Source organism: Schistocerca gregaria, chromosome 5 (assembly GCF_023897955.1).
Source record: "Schistocerca gregaria isolate iqSchGreg1 chromosome 5, iqSchGreg1.2, whole genome shotgun sequence".
Lineage (NCBI taxonomy): Eukaryota > Metazoa > Arthropoda > Insecta > Orthoptera > Acrididae > Schistocerca > Schistocerca gregaria.
The window spans coordinates 623,958,592-623,981,613 of record NC_064924.1 but is presented as its reverse complement, the minus strand read 5'-3'; the positions used below and the strand labels follow the sequence as shown (position 1 = coordinate 623,981,613).

Genomic DNA, 23,022 nt, shown 5'->3' with positions numbered 1-23,022 from the left:
ACCACATTCAGGAAGATTACGGTTCAATCCCGAGTCCGGCCATCCTGATTTAGGTTTTCCATGATTTTCCTACATCGCTCCAGGCAATGCCGGGATGGTTCCAGTGAAAGGGCATAGCTGACTACCTTCTCCGTCCTTCCCTAATCCGATGAGACAGATCACCTCGCTGTTTGTCTCTTCCCCCAAACAATCCAATCCGATCCGTACCACATACCAGATTCAGACATTCCAAGCCCTCACTCGTGCAACGTTATCCTTTCATTGGTTATTCAGTCTTTTTCTCAAGCCACCTCCATCTTAGCAATCCCCATCCAGAGATACTAATGGGAGCTATTCTGGAATCTTTTGCCGATAGAGAGATCGTCGTTTCACACTTTCAATTACAGATCAAATGTCGTGTGGATACACGTTATATGTCTTTAATTCAGTGGTTTACATTGACTTGTGCGTCCGCATGCCTTTGATCACTGCTGGCCAGCTCTTGTTGCCGACCGGTTCTAGGCACTTCAGTCTGGAACCGCGCGACCGCTAAGGTCGCAGGTGCGAATCCTGCCTCGAGCAAGGATGTGTGTGATGTCCTTAACTTAGTTAGGTTTAAGAAGTTCTTAGTTCTAGGAGACTGATGACCTCAAATATTAAATCCCATACTGCTCAGAACCATTTGAACTACTTTTGATCATTGCTGATTCTTCCGTCTTCATGGGCAGTTTGCCACCCCAAAGGACAAGAGAGTGCCCTGAACAATTATTCGCTTTTACCCCCTCTTTGACCTTCCGTTGGCAAAATGAGGGTGATTTCTTAAGGCGGAAGTCTTCGGACGCCAATGCTGTTTATTAATCAAAATTAAAGCAGAGGCGCATTTTGAACCCAGGATTTGGAATGTTTTGGTTGCTAATCAAAGACACAGGAACTAGAGCATGAGTGCATCTATGGACATCTAACGTGGACACCATGAGTTAGAAGCAGCGCCTGAGGATTGTTTAAAGACAGCAAAAAAAAATTCCCACCTAGTTTATCAATATGATTGCAGGCGTTCTGGACTGAAAAGGACACCAGCTACTTTCCAGCGATTACTGACTGCTTTGGTGAGGATTCAAACCAAAGCAGCATATGGATTATTTAAATGTTGTTGTTGTTGTGGTCTTCATTCCTGAGACTGGATTGATGCAGCTCTCCATGCTACTCTATCCTGTGCAAGCTTCTTCTTCTCCCAGTACATACTGCAACCTACATCCTTATGAACCTGTTTAGTGTATTCATCTCTTTGTCTCCCTCTACGATTTTTACCCTTCACGCTGCCCTCCAATACTAAATTGGTGATCCCTCGATGTCTCAGAACATGTCCTACCAACCAACCCCTTCTTCTAGTCAAGTCGTGCCACAAGCTCCTCTTCTCCCCAATTCTATTCAATACCTCCTCATTAGTTATGTGATCAACCCATCCAATCTTCAGCATTCTTCTGTAGCACCACATTTCGAAAGCTTATATTCACTTCTTATCTAAGCTATTTATCGTCCATGTTTCACATCCATACATGGCTATACTCCATACAAATACTTTGCGAAACGACTTCCCGGCACTTAAATCAATACTCGATGTTAACAAATTTCTCTTCTTAAGAAACGCTTTCCTTGCCATTGCCAGTTTACATTTTATATCCTCTCTACTTCGATCATCAGTTATTTTGCTCCCCAAATAGCAAAACTCCTTTACTACTTTAAGTGTCTCATTTTATAATCTAGTTCCCTCAACATCACCTGACGTAATTCGACTACGTTCCATTATCTTCGTTTTGCTTTTGTTGATGTTCATCTTATATCCTCCTTTCAAGACACCATCCATTCCGTTCAACTGCTCTTCCAAGTCATTTGCTGTCATCAGCGAACCTCAAAGTTTTTATTTCTTCCCCATGGATTTTAATACCTACTCTGAACTTTTCTTTTGTTTCCTTTATTGCTTGCTCAATGTACATATTGAATAACATCGGGTATAGGGTACAACCCTGTGTCGCTCCCTTCCCAACCACTGCTTCCCTTCTATACCCCTCGACTATTATAACTGCCATCAGCTTTCTGTACAAATTGTAAATAGCCTTTCGCTCTCTGTATTTTATCATTGCCATATTCAGAATTTGAAAGAGAGTATTCCAATCAACATTGTCAAAAGCTTTCTCTTAGTATACAAATGCTAGAAACGTAGGTTTGCAATTCCTTAACCTAGCCTCTAAGGTAAGTCGTGGGGTCAGTATTGCCTCACGTGTTCCAATATTTCTTCTAAATCCAAACTGATTTTCCCCAAGGTCGACTTCTATCAGTTTTTCCATTCGTCTGTAAATAATTCGCGTTAGTATTTTGCAGCTGTGACTTATTGAACTGATAGTTCAAAAATCTTCACATCTGTCACCACCTGCTTTCTTTGGGATTGGGATTATTATATTGTTCTTGAAGTCTGAGGTTTTGTCAGAACTGGCTCTCCCAAGGTTGTCAGAAGTTCTAATGGAATGTTGTCTACTCTGGGGGCCTTGTTTCGACTCAGGTCTTTCAGTACTCTGTCAAACTCTTCACGCAATATCATATCTCCCTTTTCATCTTCATCTACATCCACTTCCATTTCCATAATATTGTCCTCAAGTATATCGCCCTTGTATAGGCCCTCTATATACTATTTCCGCCTTTCTGCTTTCCCTTCTTTTCTTAGAACTGGGTTTCCATCAAAGCTCTTGATATTCTTGCAAGTGGTTCTCCTTTCTCCAAAGGTCTCTTTAATTTTCTTGTATGCAGTATCTATCTTACCCCTAGTGAGATAAGCGTCTACATCCTTACATTTGTCCTCTAGCCATCCCTGCTTAGGCATTTTGCACTTCCTGTCAATATAATTTTTGAGATGTTAGTATTCGTTTCTGCCTGTTTCGTTTACTGCATTTTTATATTTTCTCCTTTCATCAATTAAATTCAATATCTCTTCTGTTACCTAAGGGTATCTTCTAGCCCTCGTATTTGTACCTATTTGATCCTCTGCTGCCTTCACTATTTCATCCCTCAGAGCTACCCATTCTTCTTCTACTGTATTTCTTTCCCCAATTCCTGTCAAATGTTCCCTTATGCTCTCCCTGAAACTCTGTACAATCTCTGGTTCCTTCAGTTTATCCAGGTCGCACCTCCTTAAATTCCCACCTTTTTGCAGTATTTTCAGTTTAAATCTACAGTTCATAACCAATAGAATGTGCTCAGAGTCCACAACTGCCCCTGGAAACGTCTTACAATTTAAAACCTGGTTCCTAAATCTCTGTCTTACAATCATATAATGTATCTGATACCTTTTAGTATCTCCAGGCTTCTTCCATGTATACAGCCTTCTTTTATGATTCTTATACCAAGTATTAGCTTTGATTAAGTTATGCTCTGCGCAAAATTCTACCAGGCGGCTTCCTCTTTCATTTCTTAGCCCAAATCCATATTCACCTACTAAGTTTCCTTCTCTCCCTTTTCCTACTGATGAATTCCAGTCACCCATGACTATTAAATTTTCGTCCCTCTTCACTACCTGAATAATTTCTTTTATCTCATCATACATTTCATCAATTTCTTCGTCATCTGCAGAGCTAGTTGGCATATAAACTTGTACTACTGTATTAGGTGTGGGCTTCGTATCTATCTTGGCCATAATAATGCGTTTACTATGCTGTTTGTAGTAGCTTACCCGTACACCTTTTTTCCTATTTATTTTTAAACCTACTCCTGCATTACCCCTATTTCATTTTGTATTTACAACCCTGTACTCACCTGACCAGAAGTCCTGTCCCTCCTGCCTCCGAACTTCCCTAATTCCCACTATATCTAACTTTAACCTATCCATTTCCCTTTTTAAATTTTCTAACCTACCTGCCCGATTAAGGGATCTGACATTCCACGCTCCGTTCCGTAGAACGCCAGTTTTCTTTCTCCTGATAACGACGTCCTCTTGAGTCGTCCCCTCCCAGAGATCCGAATGGGATACTATTTTACCTCAGGAATATTTTAGCCAAGAGGGCGCCGCCATCATTTAATCATACAGTAAAGCTGCATGCCCTGGGGAAAAATCACGGCTGTAGTTTCCCCTTGTTTCAGCTGTTCGCAGTACCAGAACAACAAGGCCATTTTGGTTAATGTTACAGGGCCAGATCAGACAATCATCCAGACTTTTGCCCCTGCAACTACTGAGGAGGCTGCTGCCCCTCTTCAGGAACCACACGATTGTCTGGCCTCTCAACAGATACCCCTCCGCTGTGGTTGCACCTACGGTAGGGCTATTTGTATCGTTGAGGCAGGTAAGCCTCCCCAACAACGGCTAGGTCCATGGTTCATGGGAGGGGTGGGGGGGGGGGGATTATTTGAACGTTATAATAGAATTCTCCAATTATATCCAATATAACATAGCACATGTATGCGAAGTTTCCGATCGTCTATATGCAGCCCAGGGAACACTTAGCTTGCAAAAGTGCTTTTTTCTTTAACTAGGAGGCCATGCCAGGGGCCTGAACACTTGCTGTAATGGAGGCCACGACTAGTTCGCACTGTTAACAATTTTCTGATACCCGCTACCATAAATGAATTGCAGTTATAATTCGCTTTGCAAATTTTTATCGAATTTCATTCCAGATTAGAGCCCTCAAAGAGCTGTTAAGGACTGTGAACCAGCATTTGTAAAACCAAATGGAATGTTAATGTCTGGTCCAGTTCTCTGCTTTCCAGATTACCAGTAAAAATTTCTTTCTCTCATGTGACTCCAGCATTTTTGGATTAGCTTGCGTTTTGAGGCAGGAAACAGATGGGTAGGAACACCCCATAGCACAAGTATTCTGACAACTTAAGAGCGTGAAAAAGAATTGTTCAACAACTGAAATGGTGGCGTTAATATGTAACATACTTGTGGTGTTATTTATACAGATGACGTTTGAAAGCTATAACTTGTCATGCATCACTCAAACGGTTATTACGATTTAAAGATCGAAGTTCTAGGTGAACTAGATGGTGTGAAGTAACAGGCGAGTGGTGGCGCCCTGGAAATATTCCAAGTTCCGGTTTGGCGTGACCACGCTGGAGCCTCTTGGTAGGACTCGGCTCGTCAGCGGCCCCGTGGTGCCGAACGTTAGCCAGCGTCCTGGGACCGCATGGCTGGGAATCGACGGTGACGCTGTGTCGATGAAGGAGACATGCTGGGAGTGCCAAAGATGGCGGCCTTTGTGAAACCTTAATGGGGGACATTTCACAATTCGTACAAAAATTAATACTAGGCAGATGAATCATGATGCCTCAAAAAGAAACATGTACAGTACTATTATTTGCACAACGATTCTGATGGTGTAATCAGTTTTTCAATATCTTTATTAGTTTAAAGTTCAGTACCGGACAACAAATTTTACAAGTAACACCCAGCAACGAATTTCCAAAATCTAAATGGATCTACCGATTTTGTCGATCGCTGTGTCTCTAGAAAGCTATTAGTGTAAACAAAAATGGTATGAATTACAGGCATGTAACTTGAATACTATATGAGTTATTGGAGTTCAAATTGGACAATTACTACTAATTGCATCAGGCAATAAGTACTCCACAGTGACACGAAAAAACGGTAGCAGCATGCTTATAAAAATATTTATTTGTTTATGCTTTTGTTTTTATCCGATATTTCCTATTAGTGAAGAAATTGGTTAAATATTTATGCGCTTTAGAAAACACAGAGACATAAGGCTAATGGCCTAACTTTTGTTTTATTTCTTTGATATATGTTTATTTATTTTGTTTATGTATCTAATAATGTGTTTTAGTGCGTGTTTATGGTCCAGCCATAGTAATACTTACCTAATTTCAAGTTATTTAAATGTAAATCCAATTTTTAGAAGGTGTTTCATTATGTTTGTTTGTGAGTGTGTGTGTGTGTGTGTGTGTGTGTGTGTGTGTTTGTGTGTGTGTTTAGCTTGAAGACATGGCGCGAGCGCTCTAGCCAATCACAGCGCTCGTGACTGTGGAGACTAGATGAAAGCGGGAAAAAAGGTCTGGGCAGTATGGGACAGGACATGGGGAGGGCTGGATGTGACTGTGCGATGGAAGCACGGTCGTGGCAGAGTCTTGGAGAGTGTAGAGATGTTTGCGGAAGACACTTTTGGTAAGTTACAGCTAATGGTAAATAACCAAACAAAGTACTGTGACACAAATGTAGAATATGGGTTGCTGTAGTCAGCTTTCCCACGAATAAAGGGACACCTACTTCAGATTACTAAGCTACTTCCACGAATGTGACGAGAAAGAGGGTGATAGTGGCCGACAGTGAGATTATGTCGGGTGATGCTGAGGGAATTAGATTAGGAAAGGAAACAAAGTAGTAAAGGAGTTTTGCTATTTTGGGAGCAAAATAACTGCTGATGGTCGAAGTAGAGAGGATATAAAACGTAGACTGGCAATGGGAAGGAAAGCGTTTCTGAAGAAGAGAAGTTTGTTAACATGAGTATTGATTTAAGAGTTAGCAAGTCGGTTCTGAAAGTATTTTTATGGAGTGTAGCCATGTATAGAAGTGAAACATGGACGATAAATAGTGTGGACAAGAAGAGAATACAAGCTTTCGAAATGTGATGCTATAGAAGAATGCTGATGATTAGATGGGTAGATCACATAACTAATGAGGAAGTATTGAACAGGATTGGGGAGAAGAAAAGTTTGTGGCACAACTTGACTAGAAGACGGAATCGGTTGGTAGGACATGTTCTGAGGTATCAAGGGCTCAGCAATTTAGTACTGGAGGGCAGCGTGGAGGTAAAAATCGTAGAGGAAGACCAAGGGATTAATACACTAAGTAGATTCAGAAGGATGTAGGCGGCAGTACGTACTGGGAGAAGAAGCAGCTTGCACTGGATAGAGTAGCAGGGAGAGCTGCATCAAACCACTCTCAGGACTGAAGACCACAACAATAGTTTTGGGAGGAGGTCGTGGGGTCAACATCACTACGAAAATGAAGCGCCTACAGCCGTCCTTATGATCTTATTTATTGTGCATTAACACTTACAGCACTTCAATGTACACCTTCAGTACTTAGATGATGCTGACGGGGCTCAGCATCAACTGTAGCCTGATGACGGTGCACTGAATCACCGAAACTGGCAGCCAGACAATATATAAGATCATAAAGACGGTTGTAGGCCTATCATTTTCTTACAACAGGAACCCTACCGTTCGGCACATACAATCCTGGAAATGGAAAAAAGAACACATTGACACCGATGTGTCAGACCCACCATACTTGCTCCGGACACTGCGAGAGGGCTGTACAAGCAATGATCACACGCACGGCACAGCGGACACACCAGAAACCGCGGTATTGGCCGTCGAATGGCGCTAGCTGCGCAGCATTTGTTCACCGCCGCCTTCAGTGTCAGCCAGTTTGCCGTGGCATACGGAGCTCCATCGAAGTCTTTAACACTGGTAGCATGCCGCGACACCGTGGACGTGAACCGCATGTGCAGTTGACGGACTTTGAGCGAGGGCGTATAGTGGGCATGCGGGAGGCCGGGTGGACGTACCGCCGAATTGGTCAACACGTGGGGCGTGAGGTCTCCACAGTACATCGATGATGTCGCCAGTGGTCGGCTGAAGGTGCACGTGCCCGTCGACCTGGGACCTGACCGCAGCGACGCACGGATGCACGCCAAGACCGTAGGATCCTACGCAGTGCCGTAGGGGACCGCACCGCCACTTCCCAGCAAATTAGGGACACTGTTGCTCCTGGGGTATCGGCGAGGACCATTCGCAACCGTCTCCATGAAGCTGGGCTTCGGTCCCGCACACCGTTTGGCCGTCTTCCGCTCACGCCCCAACATCGTGCAGCCCGCCTCCAGTGGTGTCGCGACAGGCGTGAATGGAGGGACGAATGGAGACGTGTCGTCTTCAGCGATGAGAGTCGCTTCTGCCTTGGTGCCAATGATGGTCGTATGTGTGTTTGGCGCCGTGCAGGTGAGCGTCACAATCAGGACTGCATACGACCGAGGCACACAGGGCCAACACCCGGCATCATGGTGTGGGGAGCGATCTCCTACACTGGCCGTACACCTCCGGTGATCGTCGAGGGGGCACTGAATAGTGCATGGTACATCCAAACCGTCATAGAACCTATCGTTCTACCATTCCTAGACCGGCAAGGGAACTTGCTGTTCCAACAGGACAATGCACGTCCGCATGTATCCCGTGCCTCCCAACGTGCTCTAGAAGGTGTAAGTCAATTACCCTGGCCATCAAGATCTCCGGATCTGTCCCCCATTGAGCATGTTTTGGACTGGATGAAGCGTCGTCTCACGTGGTCTGCACGTCCAGCACGAACGCTGGTCCAAGTGAGGCGCCAGGTGGAAATGGCATGGCAAGCCGTTGCACAGGACTACATCCAGCATCTCTACGATCGTCTCCATGGAAGAATAGCAGCCTGCATTGCTGCGAAAGGTGTATATAATCTGTACTAGAGCCGACATTGTGCATGCTCTGTTGCCTGTGTCTATGTGCCTGTGGTTCTGTCAGTGTGATCATGTGATGTATCTGACCCCAGGAATGTGTCAATAAAGTTTCCCCTTCCTGGGACAATGAATTCACGGTGTTTTTAGATCAATTTCCAGGAGTGTATATACAAACATATCAGTTACATAAGAGATGGGTAAAACTTGCGATTTTCTCGAAACTGCCAGAGTAGTGAACCTTAGGACTTGCACATCATGTTGCTTAAATGGTGTAGTAAAGGTGTACAAAGTTTAAAGTAAATCTGTGATGGTAACGCCGTGGCCTGTACTTGTAAGTTAAAATTCACTCTTAGCTCCTATGAAATACAGAACACAGACTTGTGGAATGACGTGTATCTTTTCGAAACAGCCCGTTAAGTGTAACTCTGTAGGAATGAATGAGCAGCAGTGAGGCGGTAACGGGAGTGAGACTCACGTCGACGTTGACGCCCGGCAGCGCGAAGACCCTGGTGGGCGGGCTCTCCTTGGGCACGTATCGGTAGAACTCCTGGTCGCCGCGGTACCACTTGATGGAGTAGAGCGCCGCCTGCTCCAGGTCGTAGTCGCAGAGGAGGCGCACCCGCGACCCGGCGCGCACCGCCTCAGGCACCCACAGCTTGACGCCGCGCAGCGCCAGGCAGCCGCCACCTGCAACACACACGCCGGCGCTTGCACAAACTCAGTTACGGCGGCGTGAGCGAGTTCATACGAGGGTTGTCCTGAAAGTAGGTTCCGAAATGTGTAACCTCCCCTTCACTTATCAACCTTAATGACAGTGAAAAATTAAAACGCGTGTACCTAATGGATATTTGGGAAAAGCGAACGTCACCAAAGTTAATCTGTCGGTAAAGAGGGAGGAAAGGGTTACATCTAAATGAAAGGAAAAATGCTAATGAAATTGGTGGAAATAAATTTTGAAAATGGTTAAGTTAATAAATAAAATATATCCGCGGTCGTTACGTTAACAATTAATTGGCATTAATTAGATATTTGAGATTTGGGGAAAATTACTATAATAAATTTAAATGAAAGATTAATGCACATGCATTTAGCACTAAAAGCGTGGCGACTCAAGCTGAGTTGCAGTCATAGGTAAGCTAAAATATGGTAACAAAACTAGCACTCTTAATTAGTGCTTGTGTAATCTAAATATCGTAGCCAGCTATGAATACTTTAACTCAACTTTGAAATTAAAGCAGTGGAATGGAATGATATTACTTTGATGCTGGCGTTTGAATTTCAACGACACTTGCGTTCATTCCGGAAAAGAAAGGGACCTTGCTTGGTAATGCAATTGGGACAATGAGCAACAAATGTTCATGCTTAGTAGCTGTAAGTTTAGTTATGCAACAGTTTGAAAAGCTGACGTCCACCACACAGTTCTAAAACGTTACGTGCTTCCAGTCTTCCTTGTTGGTTTATTGAAGGTTTGCAGTCGTCGATGGAGGAGGTGGCGACAGTCACTCATTGTCGTTCGTCGCTGTTACAGAAGATGGATGTTGGCGCGCCCTCTTCTCTACACGGTCACCAGGAGAAAAGGGCTCTTGATGTGCGCCAGCTAATGCTTCCCGTCCGCGACACCGTGACAGAAACTCTCATGGCAAGTCGAGCTCAATTACATGCTGCCAAACCCCGAAAGCGCGCCAAATCGCGGGAGCGTCATTCAACACAAATGCTCCTCCGCCCTACTCCAGCTAGACCCTCTCTGCCCGCGCTCCACGCAGCAGAGTTAAACACTACCAAAGATCCTAAACACTTTGGTTCTCCACACGACCTCTTGACATAATCGTTCGATAGCATAGTTTTGCCTGGGCCAAACCCAGCGTAAAAATAGAAATAGTATTTAGAAAACAAACCAATTATACAGCGAACTTAATGCATAAATATGTACGTACAAATAGTAAAACAGTTGCAATATATAAAGACAGAGAAATGTCATATCTTCAGGTAACAAAATAAGGAAATAATTTATAGTACAGCAGATGGAAATAGGGGTATGCGTTTCCGGCGTTACAAATGGAAACAAAAGTGTAAATCAGAAATGTTTCATCAGCAACTGTTAGCTACAGCTTCCAGCCACTGCTCTACATAGTCACGACCCCAACTTAGACATTTGTCGTAACGTTTATAGCACTACCATCTGCTACTGTTATACCATAACCTCAAATCTGTAAGTACATTGTATGACGTAATTATTAGTCAAAGCAATTATAGTATTTAGATCTAGAGCAGTGTTACCCTCTGGGAGGAATTTAGTTGTGTTGACCGTGAATACCGAACGGAGGTGGTCTCTCGGAAGTGAAAGTCAGAATTACGTAAATGTTTGAACAGTAACAAACAATAATTTGCCTATCCACGGCGTCCAAATGATGATACAAATTGTCGCCAGACTAAGTAGGCATAATAATGGATAACTTTCTTGTTCAAGAACTGAAATTAAGAACTTCAATGGACAAACACAGCCTATGCTCAAGGTTGGAGCTGACAGAGCAGAAGAAACGAAGAAACTATTTGCGTAAATATAACAGACAACGATACCCACTATTACCTTCATGGCTTATTCAGCTGAATGGTCGCAATAACATTACTATTAAAATTCGCTGTAGAATCATAAACTGGACATTGGTTCAGCTTCTCTTTTACCAATTACTTTCCTATCTGACATGGAAAAAAATATTACACTAACTAACTATTTCTCTCTGTCCTCTGAATAAAAGAAGTTACTGTTTTCATAGATAGTGGTGTTTGTGTTAGTTGTTACCTTGTATACGCGCAATAGACAAACTGTAATTCCTGTTACACTATTAATATGCACTTCCAATACGCAAGAGAGACAAGCACCTAGAAAATATGAGTGTATAACATTCCACAAATGCAGTTCACGACATTCACTGTAGTGAGACACAATATTGACAAATTATTAAGAGAGTGAGTCACCTTTTTAAAATTTACAATAGGCAGCTCTATGATCATTAACTAGACAAAACGTTATAAGTTTAAAAAATGGCTCTGGGTACTATGCGACCTCACTTATGAGGTCATCAGTCGCCTAGAACGTGGAACTAATTAAACCTAACTAACCTAAGGACATCACACACATCCATGCCCGAGGCAGGATTCGAACCTGCGACCGTACGGTCGCTCGGCTCCAGTCCGCAGCACCTAGAACCGCATGCCCACCCAGGCTGGCTATAAGCTTCTGTTTTAAGAACTTTTATTTTTTAAAAGTAACAGCAAATTCTCTTTATTACCACAGTCTTCTACGTTCAAGTCAGTGATTAAAAAGGTAGATTTGAAAGTCTTCAAAACTTTACATTGGAAATTTTCAATCACTGGGAGGCTTTCACAAAGCTACATATACTATCTCCTACAATTTTACCAAATCAACAGTAAATCTGAATACTCCCTTCTTACCAAATATCTAATAACATTATTTAATTGACTTTTAGGCTTTGTGGCTTTCATTTTTTTCCACAACAAGGACACTCCATAATCATAGTTCAAACGGAGAGAAACCTGAGAAGACTAGTGATAAGGAAAAACTCAAGGTAGGTACATAAATTCAGTTATAAGTTACCTTATATTTGAGTACACTGTAACATCCGATCAGGTGATCCTTCACTGTACATTACTATAGTTCTTGTGTTCCATTACAGTGATTGGGCAAAGTGGTGTCGAGTGCGTGTTGGTAGGTGGATTTGCTGGTAGAATGGCTGGACTCTGTCATTTCTTGGTGCCGATGATAGATATTCCAACATAATTATAGCTAGTTACTGCATGCAACTGAGGCTTTGGCGTACTCGAAAATCGGCACAAAAATACCCTCTTGGCACCAGCACAGTTCAGAACATTTTCGTGAGCTGTTGGTGGTTCATTAGCTCATTCCCGTCTGACGCTTAATTCCACCTTTTCATCCTTGCCAACCACATTTTGCGCACCCTACAAAATTCCGTTCCCAAGGGGAGCCACACCACCTTTTACATACAAAATAACTAAAAGCCCTTAGTGAGGATTAGTCCTTACCTAACAACAAGTAGTTACTTTAAACGAAACATATAGTTTGCACATGTTGGTGTTTCTATAAAAAATTATTTAAACAAAAGTACAATTATATACATTAAGCTTTTCCCTCCAAATGAAGCAAAGAATGTAAGTAATAAAGACAGTACTTTGCACAGTTTTAAATCAGGGTATCAAAGTTTCTACAAAGAAAAAAGTACATCTGTTTACACAGTACTGAATAAATCGTAGAATAATTACAGAAACTGAACGGTGTAACGCTAAACAAAACAAAAGGCAAAATTGAATCATTTAAACACTAGAGCTCTGGTGTTACACGTTGTACTAACTGTCCAATACACTCGTCATTGGAGGCAGTCGCCTGTGCTTCACTCAATTTTCTATGATCGTCTATAGCTCGCTATCTGTCCGAAAATGTTGTCTTCATAGCCAGTAGTTAATGTGAGCAGAGATGAAACACGGAGGGAGCCGATACGGGCCATAGTGCGGGAGATCAGACCCTTCACATCGAAAACGATGCAGGAGTATTTTCATTGCCCCTACAGATTGGGATCAAGAAATGTCACGAGGTATGAACCGTGTGACAGTTCTGTAATGTAGGCTGCATAACGTCAGGCGAAATCTCTGACCAGGACCTCATACTTGGCGGAAGACACTATTTTCTCCGCATCTGTATGTAATCACCATGTGCTCAGAACTGAAAGAAGCAAAATGATGCAACCGACAGGCATACTAGAGACACTGTCAAACACGTATGTATTAAGCTTTATTACTTTGTGACAGTAGCTTCCATTTCTTGACCGATCGGAACTTACTTTATGAACAACCCTCGTTTACGGTACTGTGGAAACGAAGCGCTACTGTGGTGCGTTGCATGGGGCTTCCAACGCGCCGCATCAGGAGTGCACCTCATGGCGACAGCTAGACACAGATATATGAGGAACGTTTTACTGGACGCACTACCAAGGTAGGAAATAGCAGCCTGCTGGTATGAGAAGCATATGCATCTATGCTGCTGTTGACAGACAGGTTGTTGTCTAGCGTTTTTACAAGAATCTCGAAAACTTCTTGACAAATCTGCTTCCAATTTTTACGCAATAATCTAATAAAAGTTTGGACGGACCCAGACTGCACGTTTCTTAAGTATTAATTGTATACAAACATGGTGAAAGTTAAGAAAACCAACAAACAGCAGGAAAAGACTCCTCACTGGAAATGGAGGAAAACGTCACAACAGATGTTCAAAGTGGCCTCCATGGGATTGTAAGTGATAGTGATAGTAGAGGTTATCATGCAGGATACTTTGTACTTTGGCTTACACTATGCTGCCAGGCGACTTCCTGTAGCTTGCGCTACGTTTCGTCTCAGTATCTTGGAGAATCCGGTTCTCCAAATCTGGTCGAGGCACAGTCCGTCACCTGCCTCCCCGTTTGTCTGTCTGCAAGTACCCATCATCTCACAAACGCCCGAAAAGGATTTGAAATGTGTGACGTGGTCGGTGTCTGTGAGGGTACTTCTTTCAATTTAGCCATGCTGTCTCTCGACTCTCTCAATCTGCTTGCTGGAGGTAACTGAAACCATATGTGCTGTAGGGCTGTCCATAAATCTGTAACAGTACGACAGGGTGAACATCTCTTCTGCACAGCACGTTGGAAGGCATTCCAGACACACTCAATAATGTTCATGTCTAAAGAGTCTGGTGGCCAGTAGAAGTGTTTAAAAGAGAGTGTTCCTGCAGCCACTCTGTAGCAATTCTGGACGTGTGGGGTGTCGCATTGTACTGCTGGAATAGCCAAAGCCCGTCGTTACGCACAATGGACATAAATGGATGCAGTTGATCAGACAGCAGGATTAGGTACGTGTAACATGTCAGAATGTATATAGACTTATCAGGGGTCCTCTACCACTCCAACTGCACACGCCCCACACCATTACAGAGCCTCAATCAGCTTGAAGTGTCAACTGCTGACTTGTAGGGTCCATGGATTCATGAGGTTGTTCCATACCTGCACACGTCCATCCGTTGGATACTATTTGAAACGAGACTCGTCCGACCAGGCATTATTATTCCAGTAATGAATGTTGGAGTTGACGGGCTCAGGCGAGGCGTAAAGCTTTGTGTCGTTCAGTTATCAAGAATACACGAGTAAGCCTTTGGCTCGGAGAACACTTATCGATGATGTTTCGTTGAATAGTTCTTACTCTGACACTTGTTGATGACCCGGCACTGAAATCTGCAGCACTCTGCGGAAGGGGTGCGCTCTTGTCACGTTAAACGATTCTCTTCAGTCGTCGTTGGTCTCGTTCTTGCAGGGTCTTTTCCCAGACGCGGCGATGTCGGAGATTTGACGTTTAACCGGATCCCTCATATTCACGGTACACTCTTGAAATGGTCGTACGGGAAAATCTCCACTTCTTTGCGACATCGGAGATGCTGTTCAAAATATCTCTGAGCACTATAGGACTTAACATCTGTGGTCATCAGTCCCCTAGAACTTGTAACTACTTAAACCTAACTAACCTAAGGACATCACACACATCCATGTCCGAGGCAGGATTCGAACCTGCGACCGTAGCGGTCACGCGGTTTAAGACTGAAGCGCCTAGAACCGCACGGTCACACAAGGCGATGCTGTGTCCCAACGTTCGTACGCCCAGTATAACACTACGATCAAACTCCCTTAAATCTTGAAAACCTGCCATTGCAGCAGCAGTAACAGATCTAACAACTGTCTTATATGCGACACTTGTCCTATAGAGGCGTTGCCGACGGCAGTGGTGTATTCTGCCTCTTTACGTCTCTGTATTTGAATGCACATGCATATCAGTTACTTTCACGATTCAGTATATACAGGGTGAATCACTTAACGTTACCGCTGGATATATTTCGTAAACCACATTAAATACTGACGAATCGATTCCACAGACCGAATGTGAGGAGAGGAGCTAGTGTAATTGGTTAATACAAACCATAAAAAAAGCACGAAATTATGTTTTCTAACACAAACCTACGTTATTTTAAAAATGGAACCCCGTTAGTTATGTTAGCACATCTGAACATATATACGAATACGTAATCAGTGCCGTTTGTTGCATTGTAAAATGTTAATTACATCCGGAGATATTGTAACCTAAAGTTGACGCTTGAGTACCACTCCTCCGCTGTTCGATCGTGTCTATCGTAGAGCACCGGATTGCGTTGGGATCCAAAGGGAACGGTGATGGACCTTAGGTACAGAAGATACTGGAACAGCACATTACGCCCACATGCTAACACCTTTTTATTGGTCTTTTCCACTGACGCACATGTACGTTACCATGAGGGGTGAGGTAAACGTACACACGTGGTTTCCGTTTTCAATTACGAAGCGGAGTAGAGTGTGTCCCACTGGAAAAGCATCGACGTAGGTGGTATCAGCATGATGGTGCACCTGCACATTCCGCAATTAACACTAGGCTGACCCTTGACATGATGGTCGACGGGCGTTTCATAGGACGTGGAGGAAGCATAAATTGGCCAGCCCGTTCTCCTGATCTTACACCTCTGGACTCCTTTCTGTGGGGTACGTTAAAGAAGAATGTGTACCGTGATGTGCCTACAACCCCAGAGGATATGAATCAACGTATTGTGGCAGCCTGAGGCGACATTACATCAGATGTACTGCGGCGTGTACGACATTCATTTCGCCAGAGATTGCAATTGTGTGTAGCAAATGATGGCAACCACATTGAACATCTATTGGCCTGACATGTCGGGACACACTCTATTCCCCTCCGTAATTGAAAACGGAAACCACGTGCGTACGTGTACCTCACCCCTCATGGTAATGTACATCTGCCTCAGTGAAAAAGACCAAAAAAAAGGTGTTAGCATGTGGACGTAACGTGCTGTTCCATTCTCTTCTGCACCTAAGGTCCATCACCGTTCCCTTTGGATCCCTACGTAATTCGGTGCTCTCCGATGCACATGATCGAACAGCGGAAGAGTGGTACCCAAGCGTCAACTTTAGGTTACAATATCTCCGGATGTAATTAACATTTTACAATGCAACAAACGGCACTGATTACGTATTTGTTTGTATGTTCAGATGTGCTAACAAAAACTAACGGGGTTCCATTTAAAAAAACCTAGGTTTTTGTTAAGAAACGTACTTCCTTGCATTTTTTATGGTTTGTATTAACCAATTACACTAGCCCCTCTCCTCAAGTTCAGTCTGTGGAATCGATTCGTCAGTATTTGATGTGGTTATGTGGTTTACGAAATACATCCAGCGGTAATGTCAGGTGACTCACTATATTATATATATATATATATATATATATATATATATATATATATATATATATATATATATATATATATATATATGTGTGTGTGTGTGTGTGTGTTTGTGTGTGTATATATAAAGGGAATTTTTCTTTAGCAAAATTTCCAAATGTTGTTGAATATTTGCTTTAAATTCTTGCACAATACGAATATCTAATTTTAGAATGAGGGTGTAAAAATATCCTCTCATATAGTAATCAACAATAACTGACCAAGAATATCGGTCGATGGAAGTCGATGCTTGTAATGGCCTGGCTTTTCGGTGAACCTAGATACCTGACGAACAATACTTTCCTCTGATGTATTTCTTAAGACTCTCCGGCGATGTGTTGGCATATTGGGGTGTCAGGTATTCTGCTGGTAATGGGAGTCATCCTTACGCGATATTTCGACAACGTAACTCGTTATCATCATCAGATTCCAACTCAGACTGACCGTCGAGAATCTTTTCCTTTATACTGTATTCTCGTCTCGGAGTGAGTAGAGTGGGTTGTGTGAAGGACTCCTAACTATCGACTTTTGCTATGTTTATTAACAAGGTTAATTTTTATACAGCAAATTTCCTTTTCTCTTCCAATAATGAATTTTTGTTTACAAACAAAATTTACATCTACGTAATACATTTAAGTAAGCTTTGTAACCAATTACCTTCCAAACTGTAACTGTAATAAAATTTCAGACAACATATTCTACGCTATGTGAAGAAAAGTATCCGGACACCTGGCTGAAAATAACTTACAAGTTCGTGGCACCCTACATCAATAATGCTGGAATTCAGTACACTGCTGGCCCAGCCTTAGCCTTGATGACAGCTTCCACTCTCGATGGCATACGTTCAATCAGGTGCTGGAAGATCCCTTGGGGAACGGCAGCCCATTATTAACGGAGTGCTGTCCTGAGGAGACGTATTAACGTAGGTTGGTGAGGCCTGGCACGAAGTCGGCGTTCATAAACATCCCAAAGATTATCTTTAGGAATCAGGTCAGGAATCTGTGCGGGACAGTCCACTACAGAGGCGCTATTGTCGTATAAACACTCCGCCACAGGCCTTGCATTATGAACAGATGTCCGAACATGTTCAAAGATGCAGCCGCCATCCTGGAATTGCCCTTCAACAGAGGATGCAAGAAGGGGCTTACAACATCAATGCATGCCTGTGCTATGATAGTTCCACGCAAAACAACAAGGGGTGCGAGCCCCCTCATTTCAATATACGACCACGTCATAACACCACCGCCTCCGAAATTTTACTGTTAGAATTACACGTTCACTGGTCATTCGCCATACCCACACTTTGCCATCGGATCGCCACATTATGTATCGTGATTCGGCTCTCCACACGTTTTTCCACTGCTCAATCGTCCAGCGTTTAACCTCCTTACACCAAGCAAGGCGCTGGCTATTGTGGCCGAGCGGTTCTAGGCGCTACAGTCTGGAACCGCGTGACCACTGCGGTCGCAGGTTCGAATCCTGCCTCTGGCATGGATATGAGTAATGTCCATAGGTTAGTTAGGTTTAAGTAGTTCTAAGTTCTAGGGGACTGATGACCTCTGAAGTTAAGTCCCATAGAGCTCAGAGACATTTCAACCAACCAATCAAGGCGCTATTTGGCATTTACCTTTGTGATGTGTGGCTTATGAACAGCCGCTCTACCATGAAATCCAAGTTTTCTCACCTCTCACCAACTGTCATAGTACTTGCAGTGCATCCCGAAGCAGTTAGGAATTCCTGTGTGATAGTCTGGATAGATGTGTGCCTATTTCACATTACGACCCTCTTTAACTGTGTGCAGTCTCTTTCTGTCAACGGACGAGATCAGCCTACCCACTTTTGTGCTGTACATGTCCATTCGCGTTTCTACTTCACTATCACATTGAAAACAGTGGAACTAGGGATGTTTAGATGTGTGGATATCTCTCGTAAAGACGTATGACACGCGTGACCCCCTGTCACGTGACTACGTTCAAAGTCCGTGAGTTCCGCGGAGCACCCTATTCTACTCTCTCACGATGTCTAATGACTACCGAGGTCGCTAATACGGAGTACCTGGCAGTATGTGGCAGAGCAATGCACCTAATATGAAAAAACTATGTTTTGGGGGGTCTCAGGATACTTTTGATCTCATAGTGTAAATACAGGGTGATTCAAAAAGAATACCACCACTTTAAAAATGTGTATTTAATGAAAGAAACATAATATAACCTTCTGTTATTCATCATTACAAAGAATATTTAAAAAGGTTTTTTTCACTCAAAAACAAGTTCAGAGATATTCAATATGCCCCCCTCCAGACACTCGAGCAATATCAACCCGATACTCCAACTCGTTCCACACTCTCTGTAGCATGTGAGGCAAAACAGTTTGGATAGCTGCTGTTATTTCTCGTTTCAAAACATCAATGGTGGCTGGGAGAGGTGGCCGAAACACCATATCCTTAACGTATAACCATAAGAAAAAGTCGCAGGGGGTAAGATCAGGGCTTCTTGGAGGCCAGTGACGAAGTACTCTGTCACGGGCTGCCTGGCGGCCGATCCATCGCCTCTGGTAGTTGACGTTCAGGTATTTACGGACAGATAAGTGCCAATGTGGTGGCGCTCCATCATGCTGAAATATGAATTGTTGTGCTTCTTGTTCGCGCTGAGGGAACAGCCAATTCTCTAACATCTCCAGATAGTGTAGTCCAGTTACAGTAGCACCTCGAAGAAAAAGGGACCAAAAACTTTATTGGCTGAATGGCACAGAAAACGTTCACCTTAGGCGAGTCACGTTCATACTGAGTTGTATCCCGCGGATTCTCAGTGCCCCATATACAGACATTGTGACGGTTGACTTACCGTTAGTGTGGGAAGTTCATCACTAAACACAATCTTTGAAACGAAAGATTCACCTGTTTCCATTTGAGCAAGGATAAAATCACAGAAATCGATTCTCTTAATCTTATCAGCTGCAGACAGTGCTTGAACCAATTTCAGACGATAAGGTTTCATAACTAACCTTTTTCGTAGGACTCTCCATACAGTTGATTGAGGAATTTACAGCTCTCTGCTAGCTCTGCAAGTCGATTTTCCTGGGCTGCGAACAAATGCTTGCTGGATGCGTGCTACATTTTCATCACTCGTTCTCGGCCGTCCAGAACTTTTCCCTTTGCACAAACACCCATTCTCTGTAAACTGTTTATACTAACGTTTAATACACCACCTATCAGATGGTTTAACACCATACTTCGTTCGAAATGCACGCTGAACAACTGTCGTCGATTCACATCTGCCGTACTCAATAACACAAAAAGCTTTCTGTTGAGCGGTCGCCATCTTAGCATCAACTGACGCTGACGCCTAGTCAACAGCGCGTCAAGCGAACAATTGCACAACTAAATGAAACTTTATAGCTCCCTTAATTCGCCGACAGATAGTGCTTAGTTCTGCCTTTTGTCGTTGCAGAGTTTTAAATTCCTAAAGATGTGGTATTCTTTTTGAATCACCCTATATATGCATAACTGAAAGAAAAGTTCTTTTCGAATTTATTTCAAATACTTAAACGTTTTAACAGATGTACCCAAAAGACTATTTTGCATACATCTGTCAAAACCTTTAAGTATTTGAAATAAGTATTATCGTTTCGCTTACAGAAGTATGTTTTAGCTAGAATAGAGGAACTGGTGAACCATTACACAAATTCTTTCTTCTATGTATATTCTTTCAACTTATTTGTATTCTTATAAAAAAGTTGTATACACAACTATGTAGTGTTTAGATTTTCTCCTCATAGTTGCTTTTAATGGAAAACAGAAAAACTGTAATTATGCTTATCGGCTCATGATTAGAATACTTCTATGGATTCTGAATCGTCCGAAACTTTGTATTCCATCTGATTAAAATTTAAGACTATCATAAATACAGTCACTCAAGCTACTAACCTCACAGATAATCCAACAGGAGAGGTTTCTTACACAGCACATTGAATGATCTCAATTGATTCAATCACTCGTATGAAGTGTCTTCTGTTTCCAAAAATGGATTAGTTCTCAGTAACAATAAAAAAAAGCTCAGGGCCAGAGCAGGGGTGGGAGATAATGGACATAGAGAGGTGAAAGGAGGAGATAGAGAGAGGGTGGGGACAAGGAAGTGGAGAGAGGTAGAGGGTGGGGGATCTGGTGAGAGGGAGGGGAGGAAGTGATTGAGAGAGAGGGAGAGCAGGTCTATAGAGAGCAGATGGTCTATACATAAATTTAGCAATTGCAAAGCATTGGTGGGTTCACTAGTTACTAGTAGTATCAAATCTATTTACAGATATTTAACCGTATAAGTGTCTCTCTGAAGTCGGAAGAACTGCTGCGAAGGAATGGGAGTCACTGGTAATGATGTATTGGTGTTATCGTTGAGATATTTGAATGATGAAGCCATGGTAAGACAAGGTATGATCTTCAGTTCGTGATACGACGTTTATATCAGGAATATGACAAACGAGAACCGCAGTCGAGCGAGTTAAAAGCCGCATACCCAGTAGAGAATAATGATAGTATATCTGAAGTACCCAAAAATGACAGAGTAGTTATGAGACAGGTAGAGTATTCAGATATGTATGTCAGATATTAACTATAATGGATTCAGTAATAGAGATATCAAACACATCATAAATACAGGATATAACAAAGCAAAAAAGTAACAGTGTGTATGAATTCTTTCTTGTGGGACAACAACAATACAAAAACAATAAGAAAAGAGTGGTAGGCTAATGGTTGACACTGTTCAGAACTGTGAAATTTAAATGCTGACATCGAAAGGAGACTGACAGCTGTGAAAATGGATTATTAGGAAGGAGTACCAGAAAATTTTATAAGATGTTTTTCTTTTGCCTGTAAGCAATTTTCAGATTTCTTTGTTTCAAATGTAAAAATGTTTAAGGTAAAGGATAGAGAAATCTTAAATGTGCTTTTACGCTATCGCTTTATTTCATTTCACTAATGCTTGTTGTAATGTCAATTCAATAAAGTAAATGTTACCCATATGTCTGGTGTAAATTACCTGTGATATTTGTAACCCCAATGGTACTTACAATGGAACATTCCAGGTGTTAATAAATGTTGGTGATGAAACTTAGCATGTATATACAAGAATATTCATGAGAATAATACAATACAAATGTTTTAATTTTTTCCAATTTCACTTTTAAGGGATGAAACACACTCTGGAGGATAATTTGGGATCTTACAGTTAGAGGGAGTGTCTATGAAAACATCAAACATAAAATGTTTGCTGGGAAGTGGCGGTGCGGTCCCCTACGGCAGTTCGTAGGATCTTACGGTCTTGGCGTGCATCCGTGCGTCGCTGCGGTCCGGTCCCCGGGCGACGGGCACGTGCACCTTCCGCCGACCACTGGCGGCAACATCGATGTACTGTGGAGACCTCACGCCCCACGTGTTGAGCAATTCGGCGGTACGTCCACCTGGCCTCCCGCATGCCCACTATACGCCCTCGCTCAGGAGTGTATATTCATATGCTATCAGAAGAATGTTTGTGGCTTCAAACGGACATTCTCGAATTCTTGGTCCTACCTTCCCATCAGTTTCCTTTAAAACTATTGTCAGTGGTAGTCGGATATGAAAACCCTCTTTTAAAACTATGATCAGGGGTAGTCAGAGTGAAAAACTCATTTTGAGCATTGTACTTGAGGAAAAGTAATTTGTCCATCTGGTGATCCCAAATGCCAACAGGACATGTACAGACATTGGATGTATATGGATTTAGATGTTGGAAGAAGTTTGTGACACGATTTTCAGAATTAGTTCTCGTGAATTAAGATGGTATTAATCTCCACTTGGAAAAGAACATAATTAAGCTGCAGTCCCTAACACATAATCAACTCTTTGCTCCAAGGTTTTCCAATAAACTGAAATAGAAATGCAAAATCGGGGAATATAGGGAAGCTCCCACTGCAGTTAGAAATCAAGCCAAATTTTGTATTGAGTCGTCTATCACATATATTGTGTGAGGAAATTTAGTTCATACCGTGTTTTAAGCATTTCTTTATTGATTATCATTGTTGTAATGAACTTGTATAATAGTAATGAGTTGCTGATGACTTTCAACCAACAAAATAAGTATAAGTGAAATTTTAATGAAAAAAACCAAAATAAAAACATGAATTTAAAACATAATGTGA

The 23,022-nt window shown here is 42.5% G+C and overlaps 1 protein-coding gene across 2 annotated transcripts in view; it reads right to left on the bottom strand.

Moving 5' to 3' along the window:
- The window catches only part of LOC126272978 (uncharacterized), an 802,883-nt gene that overhangs the window by 426,231 nt on the left and 353,630 nt on the right, over positions 1-23,022 (bottom strand). For both annotated transcript variants that reach the window (XM_049976318.1, XM_049976319.1), the window contains exon 2: positions 8,950-9,161. In XM_049976318.1, the coding sequence (XP_049832275.1) occupies positions 8,950-9,161 (212 nt within the window). The remainder of the gene's footprint in view (positions 1-8,949; positions 9,162-23,022) is intronic.